This window comes from Montipora capricornis, chromosome 11 (assembly GCF_036669925.1).
Source record: "Montipora capricornis isolate CH-2021 chromosome 11, ASM3666992v2, whole genome shotgun sequence".
NCBI classification, from domain to species: Eukaryota; Metazoa; Cnidaria; class Anthozoa; order Scleractinia; family Acroporidae; genus Montipora; species Montipora capricornis.
Window position 1 is genome coordinate 32,139,659 of NC_090893.1, and position 16,555 is coordinate 32,156,213.

Below are 16,555 nucleotides of genomic sequence, written 5' to 3' on the forward strand. Positions count from 1 at the left end.
GCAGATTAAAATGGCGAGCGACTGGCTTGGATGCATCCTTGTCATTCTTCTCAACATCGCGAAGGTGTTCGCGGAATCGGTCACCTAGTCGTCTACCTGTCTCACCAATGTATAATTTATTGCATGACGTGCAGGTTATGCAATAAATGACATTTGCGGAGGTACATGTGAAACGATCGGTGATCTTAACAGATCGCTTAGGTCCCGATATCTTGCTAGTGTTAACAATGAAAAGACAAGTTTTGCATCGTGAGCGCGCGCATTTGAAAGTGCCGGGTTGCTCGTTAGTTTTGAGCGCGCTTCTAACTAAAAAGTTGCCTACGTTTTTGTCGCGTTTGAATGAAATAAGTGGAGGTTGCGAAAAGATTCTACCAGTCTCGGGATCATTTTGGAGTAATTTAAAATTACTAAGAATGATGCTTTTGACTGCGTGATTATGAGGATGGAAAGTGAGGGTGAATGGAATTCTGTCATTCTTATCTTTTTGTGACGTTTGTAGTGATGACTGTCGATCAAATTGTTGGGCGCGATGATGGCCCGCTTTGACCACAGAGACAGGATAGCCACGTTTTTCGAAGAACTGGCACATCTCCTCTGATTTGCTGGAAAAATCGGAGTCATCACTACATAGACGTCGAAGTCTAAGAAATTGAGAATAAGGGATGGAGTTCTTGACATGTGATGGATGTGACGATGAATACAACAAATAACTGTGTGAATCAGTAGGTTTGTAGTGCACACTAGTACATAGCACGTTGCCTCTAATAGAAACGTTGATATCTAGAAAAGCCAATGAAGTTTCCGAAATTTCCCAGGTATATTTAAGAGCCGGATGAAAAGAGTTGACGGAGGTTATAAATTGATCGAGTTCTTCTCTGCTGGATGAAATAGCGCCGATGCAGTCGTCGATGTAACGGCCGTAGAGTTCAGGTTTGGGGCCGTTGTACTGACTAAAAAATTGGTGTTCAACATATCCTACAAAAAGATTGGCATAGCTAGGTCCCATTCTTGTGCCCATCGCTACACCATTAATTTGTTTGTAATAGTTGCCGGCGAATGAAAAACAATTAAGCGTTAAAACTAGTTCGGCAAGGCGGAGGAGCGTTTCCGAGCTAGGTTCTTTGACAGTGCGTTGATCGAAAAAGTGTTTAAGTGCTTGAAGACCTTCGCTATTAGGAATGACTGTGTATAGAGATGTAATGTCCATGGTGAAAATAAGTTTGTCTTGGCCGGAGAAATTGAAATCGCGGAAAATTTGTAGTGCGTGTGTACTGTCTTTAATGTATGATGGCAAGGATTTGACGATAGGCGTCATAATCCTGTCTAAGTAGCTAGAAATGAGTTCGGTGGGGCAACTACAGGCAGAAACGATAGGGCGACCTGGGTTGTTGGGTTTGTGAATTTTAGGCAAGAAGTAAATGCACGAAGTTCTAGGGGTGTTGATGATGAGATTAGTGGCAGTGTCCGGTAATTCTTGATTAACTATAAGATTTTGAATGGTGTCTTTGACAAGTTTTTGATTGTTGGAAGTGAGATCTTTAGGGATTTTGGCATAAAACGAGGTATCCGAAAGTTGCCGCAAAGCTTCTTTTTGGTAAAGGTCGGACCGCCAAACAACTACCGCGCCGCCTTTGTCGGCCGATTTGACAACTATGTCGTTGCGTTTACTAAGATTTTTAAGCGCCGCCCACTCTTCCGAGGAAAGGTTGGAAAATTTAGTGTTGCGATTGAATTTAAGTTTGTGAATGTCGTGACGGCATTTTTTGGTGAAAAAATCTAAAGAGGCAAATTGTCCCTCTGGGGGAGTCCATTTGGATTTGCGAACTAGAAGTGTTTCAAAAATATCTTTATTAGAAGTGTCCGAATCATGCTCTTTGTCGTGAAAAAAGGCTTTTAACTGAACGCGGCGAAGGAATTTTTCGACATCTTGCTTAATAGAAAATTCGTTGGTGCGTTTGGTAATAGGGACAAAATTTAGGCCCTTACTGAGAACAGATTTTTCTGAGTCAGTAAGCGGAAGGTTTTCTGGAATTGTAATTACGGTATTATGGCTATGCAATGTAGTGTCGTCGGTAATTTGCGGACCTATTAATTGTTGAAGTTTTAGAGTCTTGGTTTGGTGTAAATGGTCAAACAGTCCAGAATTAAGTTGTCGGATTTTAGCACTTCCAACAATCAAAAACTTGTCAAAGACACCATTCAAAATCTTATAGTTAATCAAGAATTACCGGACACTGCCACTAATCTCATCATCAACACCCCTAGAACTTCGTGCATTTACTTCTTGCCTAAAATTCACAAACCCAACAACCCAGGTCGCCCTATCGTTTCTGCCTGTAGTTGCCCCACCGAACTCATTTCTAGCTACTTAGACAGGATTATGACGCCTATCGTCAAATCCTTGCCATCATACATTAAAGACAGTACACACGCACTACAAATTTTCCGCGATTTCAATTTCTCCGGCCAAGACAAACTTATTTTCACCATGGACATTACATCTCTATACACAGTCATTCCTAATAGCGAAGGTCTTCAAGCACTTAAACACTTTTTCGATCAACGCACTGTCAAAGAACCTAGCTCGGAAACGCTCCTCCGCCTTGCCGAACTAGTTTTAACGCTTAATTGTTTTTCATTCGCCGGCAACTATTACAAACAAATTAATGGTGTAGCGATGGGCACAAGAATGGGACCTAGCTATGCCAATCTTTTTGTAGGATATGTTGAACACCAATTTTTAGTCAGTACAACGGCCCCAAACCTGAACTCTACGGCCGTTACATCGACGACTGCATCGGCGCTATTTCATCCAGCAGAGAAGAACTCGATCAATTTATAACCTCCGTCAACTCTTTTCATCCGGCTCTTAAATATACCTGGGAAATTTCGGAAACTTCATTGGCTTTTCTAGATATCAACGTTTCTATTAGAGGCAACGTGCTATGTACTAGTGTGCACTACAAACCTACTGATTCACACAGTTATTTGTTGTATTCATCGTCACATCCATCACATGTCAAGAACTCCATCCCTTATTCTCAATTTCTTAGACTTCGACGTCTATGTAGTGATGACTCCGATTTTTCCAGCAAATCAGAGGAGATGTGCCAGTTCTTCGAAAAACGTGGCTATCCTGTCTCTGTGGTCAAAGCGGGCCATCATCGCGCCCAACAATTTGATCGACAGTCATCACTACAAACGTCACAAAAAGATAAGAATGACAGAATTCCATTCACCCTCACTTTCCATCCTCATAATCACGCAGTCAAAAGCATCATTCTTAGTAATTTTAAATTACTCCAAAATGATCCCGAGACTGGTAGAATCTTTTCGCAACCTCCACTTATTTCATTCAAACGCGACAAAAACGTAGGCAACTTTTTAGTTAGAAGCGCGCTCAAAACTAACGAGCAACCCGGCACTTTCAAATGCGCGCGCTCACGATGCAAAACTTGTCTTTTCATTGTTAACACTAGCAAGATATCGGGACCTAAGCGATCTGTTAAGATCACCGATCGTTTCACATGTACCTCCGCAAATGTCATTTATTGCATAACCTGCACGTCATGCAATAAATTATACATTGGTGAGACAGGTAGACGACTAGGTGACCGATTCCGCGAACACCTTCGCGATGTTGAGAAGAATGACAAGGATGCATCCAAGCCAGTCGCTCGCCATTTTAATCTGCCTAACCACTCCAAAAACACATGGCTATCTGCGGCCTTTCCCTACATCTAGGTACGACGGAAAGCCGCAAGAATCTGGAACAAAAATTCATCTTTCAAATCGGCACCCTTAATCCTCACGGTATTAACGAACGCTTTTCATTTAACTAATATATTCCTATTTTTCACGTTGCCATGTTACCACCAATAGCGTAGCTCCTACTCTACTATAAAAACTACACGTAACCCATAATCCCTCGATTCGCTCTGACGAAGGGCTAACGCTCGAAACGTCAGCTTTTAGAATCTCTGTACGGTGGCAAATTTACATTATCAACTCCGTTGATAAAACCAAATTTTTGTATACTACTTCCCCACCGACGCAGCACCACAGTTTCTTTAGAAACTACCCCTTCATTCAACTGTAGCTTAGTTCGGCTTAACTTTGTCCATTTATTTAACAATTATTCGCCGAAGGCGAAGTGAAAATTGATGAATATTTACTGAAACGTAGTCTAGGTAAATATTTGCCAATATTTACTGAGCCTGAGGTGTAATTTTCAGCGGTGAATATCAAGAAAGTGCAAAAAAACGTGCTAAAACACGATAAAAGGGCACGAAAAGTGCTTGATTAGCTTAGCAGCCGCGCCTCCAAAATGTTATATTCACCGGGTAGCGCGGTGACACTAAATTCTTTATACAAAATCGCGCGCTCTCATTGGCTCGCTATCCGGATTATCAGCCGATAATCACCTCGACGGACAAAATGGCTGCCAGTAGTCGTTTTGTCACTGAAAGTGAAGATGATTTCTCGTTGAAAGGTTTTTTTTTTTTCTCTTTTTTAAAATAATCACCTGTGTATTTATACTAAAACAATTATTCGCCTCAGGCTCAGTGATTATCGGTGAATATATGACTTCGTCTCGGTGAATATTCACCGATAGTCACTTCGCCCTCGACGAATAATTGTTAAATATTCACCGCTGAAAATTATACGAAATATATATATTAAGGGGCCGAAGTAAAGGTCAAAGAAAAAGGAGGAAGAAAACAAATCAGCGATTTTTTCCGTTTGCGGTTTGCCCCATCAGAAAATAGATAGTCCATATGTTAGATCATGCAGTGTGCCCGAATTGCATTGGAGCGAGTCTGAGACGGTTTTCATAATGGCGGCCTCCACAAGCTGAAGGAGTGTTCCGGAGACAGCGTTAAAAAAAGATTCTCTTTTTCAAGTGCATTCCAGTAAGAGAACCATAAAAATATATCGATGCAACACGGTGCATTGGAAAGAAACGACTGAAGCTCACGTTTTTAGGGTTGGACAAACAATCCATCTCATTTCGCTTCAAGATGGCAGGTGCTGTGATACACAATCCCCCGTTCCCGGCTCCAGAAGGTAAGTGAGTTTGAAATTCTTTCGGTAAGACAAGTACAGATTACAAACCCTCATTTGAAGCAACATAGTTCTTTTACCAACTAGCGAAGCCAAAAGTCAACAAATGCACAGAAACCAGAGACTCCAGTGTGCAACGAAGCATTGTACGATTGTGACTTCTTTTTCGGGTGATCGTTATGTTATTAAACTAGTCGTCTAATCTGGCGTCATTGAACAAGGCGGAATGATATGTGTTTCAATGATTTTATGTTAAGTAACTGTGGCTCTCTTGTGGATGGAAGGATGAATCATAGTTATGTATAATGTGTGTTTAATTATTAGAATCTTGGGGTTTTGACGTCACAGGGAATGATTGAAACATAATGTCTTAAGGAGCAATTCTAGAGCACCCATTCACCGCCAAGTTGCAGTACTTAAATAGACTGCCACCACAGTCCGTAGTTGTGTAGTTGATGAGTAATGACAGGGAGTGAAATGGATCGACTACCACAGCGGTCCGCAGTTCAGTAGTGGTAGAGACCTTAAGCAAGGACAATGACAATGGCTACGAGAATGCCACAAAACAATAGGTTTAAATAGCAAAAGCAATAGTTCTTCAATCCCTGCACATTCGTTTTACGTTTTGATACCGTAATTTTCGTTGCGGTTCTGGTCTTGACAACGACGTAAAATGATCAATTTTGAGGTCATGTGGAGGACGAGAGCACCTGACCATGAATGTTCAATTTTCTCTCTAAATATCCACGTCGTTCTTATCAATTTTATTCTTGGAATGTGTATTCACACTTTCCAAGCCGAGCGACATGGAGTAATCACAAAATTATTACAGTAACAGGAAAATCTCTTAGCCGTTGTCGTCGTCTTTGTTTAAGGTCCCTAATAAGTAGCTGTAAGTTGACATGGTTCGTTGCGCGTGTGGCTTGAAGGCGCTGTGTTACAAAATTTGCTTAAATTCAGCGACTAGGAACTGGCAAACAAACAAGACGCTGTTCATAGCGTTTACTCGGAATACCATGTTACGCAGAAGCAGGGTGATACATTTTGGGAGAGTTAGAAACAAACTACAAGGATTGAATGGGCTAAAGCGATGTTCGGATTTCCTAAGTAGGAACAAAAGAAGTGAATATTTCTGCAGCCAATTGAAATCTGGAGGGCTCACGATAACGGATAACGCATTAGTGACCATCGCTTAGTGTTTAGAAATAAAATCAATAGGTCACCAAGCAAAAGAATTAGTTTGATTTGGTACAGGTTGTCGGCTCGGAAATAACATGAATCTACACAATGCAGGGGTGACATACAAAGTGAAACCAGTGAGCCAAGGGAGAGTGAAACACTGGCGTAGCGAGAGAGAAAACTTGTGAAAACCATTTGTAATTAATGTGGCTAAGTAAAATTTATCCCTCCTTTTACCAGCTACACTGGCACTGAAGCAGCTGCATAGTTTTGAAATTAACAGTGTTGTGAATAATGCAGTCGCCTCCCTCTATAGGTAGCTATATAAACATGAAGACCGTGAAACAGTTGAAAAAGTAACACCCGCCGATGGTGCGCGTGCAAAAAAAAGCAGAAAGAAAAGAAATTTCAGGCATTTCCAACATACCGCTGCTGGGAGTTCTGTCCTGACGATTTCATCATGCTGTCAACATGCAAGATTTAGATTAACTATCTTATGCATAAAATTTCCAGAAGACTGAATCCAGCATTTTCAATCTTTAGCTGCTGTTGAGCTTTCACTCAAAACATGGGCTTGAGTTTCTAAATTGGTGAATGTCGTTAAAAGCTTCACACTGAAACCCCAACATGTCTCCCATCACTTTGGTTGCTCCACCGCATGTTATAAATACGGATTTTCGTGGAACTCTAAGAATTGAGGCTGTTTGAAGCCTCGTGTGCACAGGAATCTCCTCCATCAACACTCGACACCACGGCCGTCATTTTTGTGTTGTTGGAAAATGTGAAATGTATTGTTCGAAGGGATCAAGTTAATTGCTTTTAGCCAAGGAAATTCTATTGTCCATTTTGTGGCACCGAGCAAAGTCAACCGATACAGTTCAGGTATTCCGAGTAATTACCCAATAACTCAATTTATTTTGACATGTATGGCTACGATACCAATTAACACTGATACAGATAACAATGTCATGGATTTTGCAACAATTTAAAGTTTTCGTCAGTTTATCCCAATATACTGTACATGTATCCAAATGAGGTGTAAAAATTTCTTATTTAGAATCCTTTCATTTGCTTTTATTTTCGTCATGTTTACCCTTTGCCAGGTATTAGGTCATATGTTCACAAGTTTGTTTTGTATCTGGAAGATGTTTGTATTTTCAGTTACAACCTCTCACCTCTCCCTGGGGGTCATTGTGCATACATGTAGCTTTTAACCAATGAAATCCCAGCATCCTAATTCTATCATGCATTTTTATGCACTTCCTGTTTTCAAACCCATTTTAATACTCGTTATACCTTTAGGTATCCCGAGTAATCAAGCGAAACATAAAATTGGTCACTTAAAGCACTGAAGGAAGTTTGAATAAAACGGCAAATAGAAAAGGAGGGAGGGGTGAGCGCAGACCGCAGCGGCAGAGCTTTGATCAACTCCATCCTTAAAGTGTTTCTTTAGATTTCAAAACTATGTTATCTAAACACTAAGCGACCAAAGTTTTAAGTTCTGATTTAAAAAAGACACCTGTTTATTTTAACTGGAATTTTCTTATTTATTGGTGCGCCATTACTAACTTAAAAATCTTGGGAGAGCTGGGTCAAGGAGAAAATGTCGTTATTAAAGACTCAATAGTTTAAGGACACAATGCGTGTGTACGTGGCTGAATTAATATTATGCAGCACAGGAGTTTCTCGTTTTGTGTTTTACATAAATTATAATATTATAATAAGTGCATTTGCATGCTGAAATTTTAAGCTACAATCTTGGACAAGACTCATTGGGAAAATGTGACGCTCTAATTTGTCTGTGTGATAAACATTAAATTCCTCCTACTTTCCCCCCTCCCCCCATTCCAGTGTTGGTTTAAAAACCACCAATGGCTTGCACAGTATTTTGCATCACATTATCAACATTCGTAGGGGTGGGGGGAAGGGGGATTTGGGAAGGATCAAAACATTTTTTGAGCGTATGCCAAATGATGCTTAAGCTACATAGAATTTTTCCCAGGAGTTTTGTCCAAGATTGTAGTGAGTAAATGACGTCACTTTTCCCTAGATCCAACCCTCTGAGGTCCAATCGGTCAGTTTTGAATGTGAGTAATGGCGGCCCGTGAAATCCAATTTGTAAAAAACTCAAAAATAAGCAGCCTTTGGATAAAAATCAAAGCTCAAAATTTTGCCAGTCAGGTGTTAAGCAAACACACCTTCAAAGTCTGAAGAAAAAAAGGAAATGATTTTTTGATCATACAGTAGTAGCACTTTAAGCTCCTTCTTCTTATCTTAAAGTGACTGCAGACTGCGGTGGCAGAACTATGATGAACCCTGAAAAGTGAACAGGTTTTCTAGAATCTAGCCCATTGGAAGACGTTTAGGGTCTTTGTACATCAAGTGGCTCCCTTGGGTCATTTGCTTTAGCCCTGACGTGAAAACTGTCTTAGTTTTACATGATTTGTAAAAGAGTGTTGAAAAAACGTTGGCTATCAACTTGAAACATTGATACAGTGGCTTTTCTACATGTACCTGTTGAAAGTGTTGGGCAAGAGCATCGGGAAAATCTTCACAAATCATTGGGATATTTTGTGCACCCGTTGGAAGTGTTGAGAAAGGTGTTAAAGGTGTTAGAAAATCAGTTGGCTACCCACTGATTAGCCATTGATTTTTACCCATTTATAATAATGTTAATAGAACTGAGTGGAGGACTTCCAATTTGGTCTGTAATCATACAAGTGATTAACAAAATGGGACGACCATGTAGCGGGAGTCCGATTTGTTTAATCATGAGTATCATTATAGACCAAATTGGATAACACGAATTACAATTTACGAGAAAACAAAATCAATGCATTCCTTATTCACTGTCTAATATTACAAATTTGTCCATTTTGGAAAATCCCCAGTTTGGTAGGGTAAGTGGTTGTTGCTATGATTATTGTGATAAATTCTGTGATTGGTGGACTAAGCTGTCGAGTGCACTTACCTGTACAGTGTAATGTTGGCTGATGTAACTGTCTGATTTCAGGTATCCTATATATTACAGCAAACTGTCTGATTTCACTGTCCGATTTCAACCCTACTCAATAATTAGTGAAAAATAAAGTAGTTAATGCACCAATTAAATTTGAGAAATTTGTAATGGTTATGATCAAACACAAAACTGTTAGTGTATGTTTTTGTGTGATAGGTCTCAGTGTTTCATCTTCATTATTGATTTGTCATTTTATTTTAAATTCTATATTGTATCATTTGGTTACTTACAGTACCTCTTATTATTTTGTGTCTTGTTTTACACAGACCAAGAACAGAAGAATATCATTGACAAACTTGCAAACTTTGTGGCAAGAAATGGCAGCAAATTTGAAGAGATGACCAAGGAGAAGCAGAAAGGAAACCCAAAGTTTGCATTTCTGTTCAGTGGAGAGTATTACAACTATTACAGATGGAAAGTTTCTTTTGAAATAGGTAAAGAAGTCTGGGTCTTCTTTATGACTTGATGTCTGTAAACTCCATTAATTTACATGTACCGGTAAAAGGAAAGTTTACATGTACCATAATAACACATGTAGGCCTTAAAGGGGCTAGGTCACGCAATTTTAGGCAATTTCAGCACTGATCGAATGGTCATAGAATTAACTAAAATTTCAAAATAACTGTTCAAAACTATAGAAGAACTCTAACAAAACACAGGGAAGCCATAAAGGGACATGGATGGACAAAACTGGAGAGGATTGAAATGGATTAAATTTGGTTAATTTGAAAAACGTTGGCCCACCTTTTTTCAAATTTATATCAGTCTATATCAAAATGTCATTTACACAGCTGGAAAATCATTCTCAGTTGTTATGTGGCCGTGATTTTGCAAATGAAAGACTCTTGCTCTACCAATTTGACGTTTAGAGCTCAAAATTAACAAAATTAAACAAAATTACATAAAATAGCGTGACCTAGCCCCTTTAATCACATGGCGGCCATGTTGGGTCCCGAGGGATTGAAAACTCCTTCCCAAACATTTCAACTTGAGGCTCGGGGTACGAAATCTATTGTCTATGGTCAATATGGCCGCCACGTGAATAAGGCCCATTTATTATAATAATTATTATTTATGAAAAACTCTCCTTTATTATTATTTTGATTATTATGATTATCATTATGATTATTATTAGCACTGTTATTATTATAATTATTTATACACTTCACATTTACCTACATTTACACAAACAAGTACTATAATCATAAATTATGGGCCAACATCGACAGCGGCAACAACAACAACAACAACAACATTGCACAGAACAATCAACATTATTATTACTCTATCAAATTTTTCATTAGCTTTTCACATTTCTTTAAATGTAATGTAACCTTAAAATATACCTACATGTATAATACAGTATATACCTTATAATATACATTTCCTTTCCTCATTTACAATATACATGTACTGTATGTGAAGTGAAAGAAATGATTACACATCTTATTAATTTATTTTAAAGATAGCAAAAATTTCATTTTTAAGATAATTGTTTAGTTTCTTTTAATGCCTTTACCATTCCCACTACACATGTACTGTACATGTTTTGTCATTAATTTTATGTGTTTGGTTTGTTGGTAATCTCTACTGTAGTCTACTTCTCCTGGTAACGTACTCTGGTTTTCTGCTCTCACCAAAACCCAATGTACATGTGTCAGTGTGAATGTGATTTAATTTAATTTAAAGTCTCCCCAATTCATAAAGCTCAGTCTGTCTTGTGCTCTGCTCAATAACGTCGAGACTAAAATAAAGTTATGATGATGATGTCGATTGTTGTCTTTGCCATCATCATTATCAGTAAGTGATTTGCAGATGAAATTTTAAAGGCAGCATTTTTCTCCTAGATCTAAAGCCGTGTTCAGACTCAACGTTGAGTATGATCAACTGAAGTATACAATGTAATATCATATTGCTGGCAATGTAATATCAGGCTATCAGGGTGGCTTAGTGGTTATCTATCTGGCCTCCCACCACTGCGAGCCGGGGTTCAATTCTGGCCTCGGCCAGCAGGTGGGCTGAGTTTCAGTCGATCTCAACCTGACTCGAGGGTTTTTCTCCGGGTACTCCGGTTTTCCTCCCTCATCAAAATCGACTCACAGCTAATTGACATCTAGCTGTGGTGCTGTGCTCCGACATCAAACATGGACTGTATAGCGGCAGCCAGAGGCGCCTTTGTATGCTTTCAGCCCGATGTCGAGAGCCGCGCCCTTCGCAATTCAGTCCTCGACTGCAAGTAAGGGTGATTAGCACTAGCATATAGCAATAGCAATAGCATACTCGATTCAATTTTATTCAATTATGGTTCTGTTCACGTCTGCGAAAATTCAAATACAATACGCTGGGTAACCTCGCAGTGTGAGACAAAATGGCGCCGTATCGCGTGGCTGCCACTATTATCATCACCATCATGTGATGTGCTAACCAAGGATAGCTTTCAAGAATAGAAGAAGACAAATCCAAATGTTTGCTCCATAAAGCGATTAGAAGTTTCATCTGCTCATACCACCAATGATGTGCTCGTCATTCTGTTCAATTACACATTGTAATTACTTCAAACAACCCCTTTGAGGTTGTTTGAAGTAATTATTATCCAGTTATAATCAGGGACTGCAATTAGTTGATGTGAACCCATTTCAATCATAATCGAGGCCTAATGTGAACACGGCAGTAAGGATTGGTCCAGCACGACCTTCTATGCAGTAGTCAGATACTCTATTACGCTTCGTCAGTCTCAGCATCTCCCTTGGATATCACGTTTTCTCTGCAGATTTTTGAGCAAATGAGAGACTGCTTGCAGTCTGCATTAAGCTAAGCTGCTGATCGTGGCATCAGGCTGGCTTTTTACACTGTTATTGTGTTTTGTTCTTGTCAGCCCAACAACAGACTCAGCAACATCTAAAAACCCAACAACAGCTTGTCCAACAAGCAGCGGCACAATATGGAACTAACCCTCAGGCTCATTTGGTGCAACAGGCTATTGTTCAGCAGTCAATCAATTCAGCACCGTGGCAACAAGCTCAGCAACAAGCTCAACAACAGGTATAAGGAACTGAATATAATAATAATAATAATAATAATAATAATAATAATAATAATAATAATTATTATTATTATTATTATTATTATTATTATTGTTAGCAGTATTATTAGAGCCATTCTTTACCTGAAAAAGTGATCAAGATGTTTTTTGGAAGACCAAGCCTGAGTCCCTTAATAAGATTTTTTAAGCTACAAATTATGTACATGACGATAGTATATTCATCAATGCCACACATTTTAGTATTTTTTTCTGAAAGTCATTAATATATCATAAATCATCCAACCAAGAGACACCAATGCCTGTTATTGAAACCTGGTCAAATGCTGCAACAAGACATTATCCACAAGTTTTAAAGAACATTAAACCTGAGTGAGCTCATTTCGTAACTGGAATATTAATTACTGTTGTTTTTCAGTTACAGTGTATAAGGCGCACTCGGTTATAAGATGCACCATTAACTTTCAATCTTGTTTGTATCAAGTTTACAATTATTGGTGATTCTTTCAATGCAGGCTTAATTCAGAAGGTTGCTTTTATGGAAAAATCTCCCTTTTTTACACAGATGCAGGTTCTACAGCAGCAACAAGCTCATGCTGCCAATGCTGTTCCCTTGTACCAAACCCCTGCAGCTCCTGTCCAACAAGCAGCTGATTTAGATATTACAGAACTGGAAACTCTCCTTTGCAAAATTATGGAGTCTTGCACCAAGGAGTCCATATCGGTGAGTTGCTCAGCTGCTTTCCCCAGAAGGATACATGTACATGACATTGTACAATCATGTTTAGATGTAAAGCAAGCTAGGGTTTCATTAAGATTTTGCTCAGGAGGTCATCATAATTTTGGCAGCTGAGCATTTTACGTTAAAGTTAACAGAAAAGATGACAATAGTCACTTCAGGCAAAGTCATGGCAGAAGATTGTGATCTCATGGTACAAAAACCGCCTTACAGGATCATAAATTGTGCACTGGGACATCTAAAACAAAGAAAATTTAAATTAACTTGCTTTGTTTTGGATGTCCTAGAGCACAATATGCATTCCAGTATGGTGGTTTTCGTACCATGTGATCACTAAAGCTGCAAGGACTCTTTTGTAAATCACTTATCAGTGAAATTGATCTCCTCAATAAAGATTATTATTTATTTATTTATTTATTTATAAACTGTCCCCTTCTTCCATCCACATCACTCACAATTAGCTGGTACATGTAATTGCACAGAATGATAAAAACAAGCTTTTTTTTCGTGATATTTAACAATAATTATTCTACGAGGGTGCACTGGATACGAAGTGATACAAATGTAGATAAGAGCCAAGTTGGTTATAATAATTTTATATCCTGCAAGCCCGAGTAGAAAAATTAAATAAATTGTTTTATTAAAAATTTTAGGATCAACAACTCTTCCACTAAAGCATCAATGTCTGCCTCAGTCAATTCCGGTCCAAAACTGCTTTTGTCAGCCATATTTTTCTCAGAGCTGCACAGATGTTTTCAGCTTGCTTTATTGCTAATGCGTTCCTTGACCGTATTAGGTACAGCAGGTATATGAACTGATATGAACTGATATCGGATTCCGTAGTTCACTTTTTAATAAATAGAGGATATTACATGGCTGCGCAGGGATAAAAATTTCATCCTCGAGTGCTGCCAGTATCTCTTATGAGTGAGTGAAGCGAATTCATGAGTGAGTGATACTTTCAGCATGAGAAGATAAAATTCGTATCCCCAAGTGGCCATGTAATGTTCTGTTTATTATATAGATATTGATGAAATGTCTAGATTTAAAACAACTTGTGTTACTCATTTTCGAAATAATGAAAAAGTGGTCACCAGCCGCTAAAACACACAGTTTGTAACATGAAACAAGATATGAAATTTATGAAAAACAAATCATGATAATGTAAAATTTTGCAATAAAAATGTTAATGTAGTAGAGAAGAATTATATTAAAGCCAGAAAGTATCTCACAATGAAGAGGAAGCTCACATTTTATTGGCTAATCGTGTTCATTACCATGACAACACCAATATTCTCACATGTGAAAGATAAAAATGATGTTTTCAATGCACGTGGTGAAGATGTGATTTTTTTAAATCTTGGTATTTCATCAGTATCTATACAGTAAAATGTAGTATTTAACATGTTTTCAGCTCAGATATGTCCAGGATTGACCCTAATTCATGCAGATTTTGATAAGGGTCACAAAATGTCCTCTTACCCTACAACTGTGGCATTACTTTCTGCAAGGAGCTCAACAAGACGTGCCTTTATCTCGTATCCCAGAAGCTCTTGTTTGGAACTGGGGTTTTTTGAGTTTGAAAATTTCCTTATTTGGATGTAACATAGCTATAAGTGCATTTTCCAGCGCATGCAGCTTCGATCTTATTTTTGTCCACATCTGGGTTTAAAATTGCCGTCCCAAAATCCCCAGTGTTGCAAGTTGCACACTTCAAGGTCATGTACAGTCTTCTTTCCATACTTGGCCTAGGAGTCAACTTTTTCCCAAGTACAGCAGATGTAGACTATTATTTTTATTTATAAAATACCCCCCTTGAGACATTCAGCACACCCACTATTGTAAAAGCCAATCCAAACAGAGCTATCTCGGCATCAAGGAAAAATATGGCACTTTCTCAAGTAGATGTATTTTATAAGATTCTTCCCTTGGGGGATTCAGCCCACTTACTGTTGTAAAGGCCAATTGATCAAAACAGAGTTATCTCAGCGTCAAGGAGGAAAACCTGTTGATAAAAATAAATTAATTTTTACTTGGGAAAGGGTTGACTCAAGGAATTAGCAGAGGGATAAAGGTCCCCCCTTGATGAGTTCCTGTTACTGTACATTCTCGGTTTTCACATGACGTCACGGACAAAATACAAAAGAAATGTTGCTTGAGAGCGAGGCTAGTGAGTCTCATTAGCACATAAACAAAAGAATACATTTTTGGCCGCCATTTATGCATTCGCTCAATGTAAGCATAGTAATTATGTTCTGATTACCTCAACTTTCAAATAATAGGAAAGCTAATGTTCACTGGATTGTTCTAGATAAATACTGTTGATGCTTAGACTTAATTGGACACTTTGTGACGCTTATCAAAATCTGGGTGCGACTCTTTAGGGTCAATCCTGGACATATGTTACTCGGCTTTATCCTGACACCGGCTTGGGGTTTTTTTTAGAAGGCAACCTCATTTTCTATTTGATAATGAAGATAGAATTAATGGCAAATGTAAAGACTTTGATAAGCATTCTTTTTAAATCTAACAGAATGGCAAAAATTTCATCTTTTCCAATGCCAAGACACCTGCACACTGTTATGAGATATCCCAGTACCTTCTCAAAAGGTAAGTTTATTTTTAGTTACCAAACACTTATATCTGGGAGGCAACTGTGCCTGTGGGTAAGGGCAATAAATTCCAGGTGGATTGTGGTCTGTTTTAGACAAAATTTGTGCTTGAGTTCTTAGGTACTCAGACAAAGGAAAGCCTGAGGAATTGGTTACAAAAATGCTATTAAGCTAGGACTGTATTCACGTCAAGAATCCAAAGCAATCTTTATCGAGTAGATAGTACAGAAAAGAGGTAGGAAGATAGGTAAGCGCTTTCCGAGTCAATGACTCAACACGCCGGTGCTTATCCCCGATTTCCATAGCATTAAGCGACTAGGAGTATTCTTAACTCCACCCTGTATGGGAAGCTACATGTAGTCCATTGCAGGGTTACCCCCAGCATTTTGGGGGTACCCATTTATACACCTGGGTGAAGAGAGGCACCGTGGGAGTAAAGTGTCTTGTCCAAGAACACAACACAATGTCCCCGGCCAGGACCCGAGCCCAGACCACTCGATCCGGAGTCGAGCGCACTAACCATAAGGCCACCACGCCCCTCCCACACAGAAAACAGGGGTAGAACATTATTGATTGAAATAAAGAGGCTTCTTTGAAACATTTGTATTAGCATAATAATAAACTAAGGTAAGTACAGCTGTATTGTGATGTAATGAATAACTCATCATGCAATGAAATAGCAACCACTGTAAACTGGTTGGATGACAAGTTTCTGTTCACTCCCTTAACTAACTAGATTTCAGAATACTTTGAAAATTGGCTTCTCACACTGGGAAATATGAGTGGTTATTTGCTGGCATGTTGTTGTTGCAATCTGCAAAACAGTGTGATTGCTCTCTTTAAAAACACAAAACCTAGGCGAGTGCTTTTAGACCCGATAGAACATGTGCTGTGAGTTTTTT

General features: G+C 38.8%; 1 protein-coding gene across 1 annotated transcript in view; it reads left to right on the forward strand.

Annotated features, from left to right (window-relative positions):
- Positions 1-4,806: 4,806 nt before the first annotated feature.
- LOC138025074 (calcium homeostasis endoplasmic reticulum protein-like) overlaps positions 4,807-16,555 on the forward strand; it is a 26,895-nt gene continuing 15,146 nt past the window's right edge. The window contains exons 1-5 of the mRNA XM_068872332.1: positions 4,807-5,067; positions 9,529-9,696; positions 12,138-12,304; positions 12,868-13,026; positions 15,575-15,651. Of these exons, the coding sequence (XP_068728433.1) occupies positions 5,022-5,067; positions 9,529-9,696; positions 12,138-12,304; positions 12,868-13,026; positions 15,575-15,651 (617 nt within the window). The 5' untranslated portion in view covers positions 4,807-5,021. The remainder of the gene's footprint in view (positions 5,068-9,528; positions 9,697-12,137; positions 12,305-12,867; positions 13,027-15,574; positions 15,652-16,555) is intronic.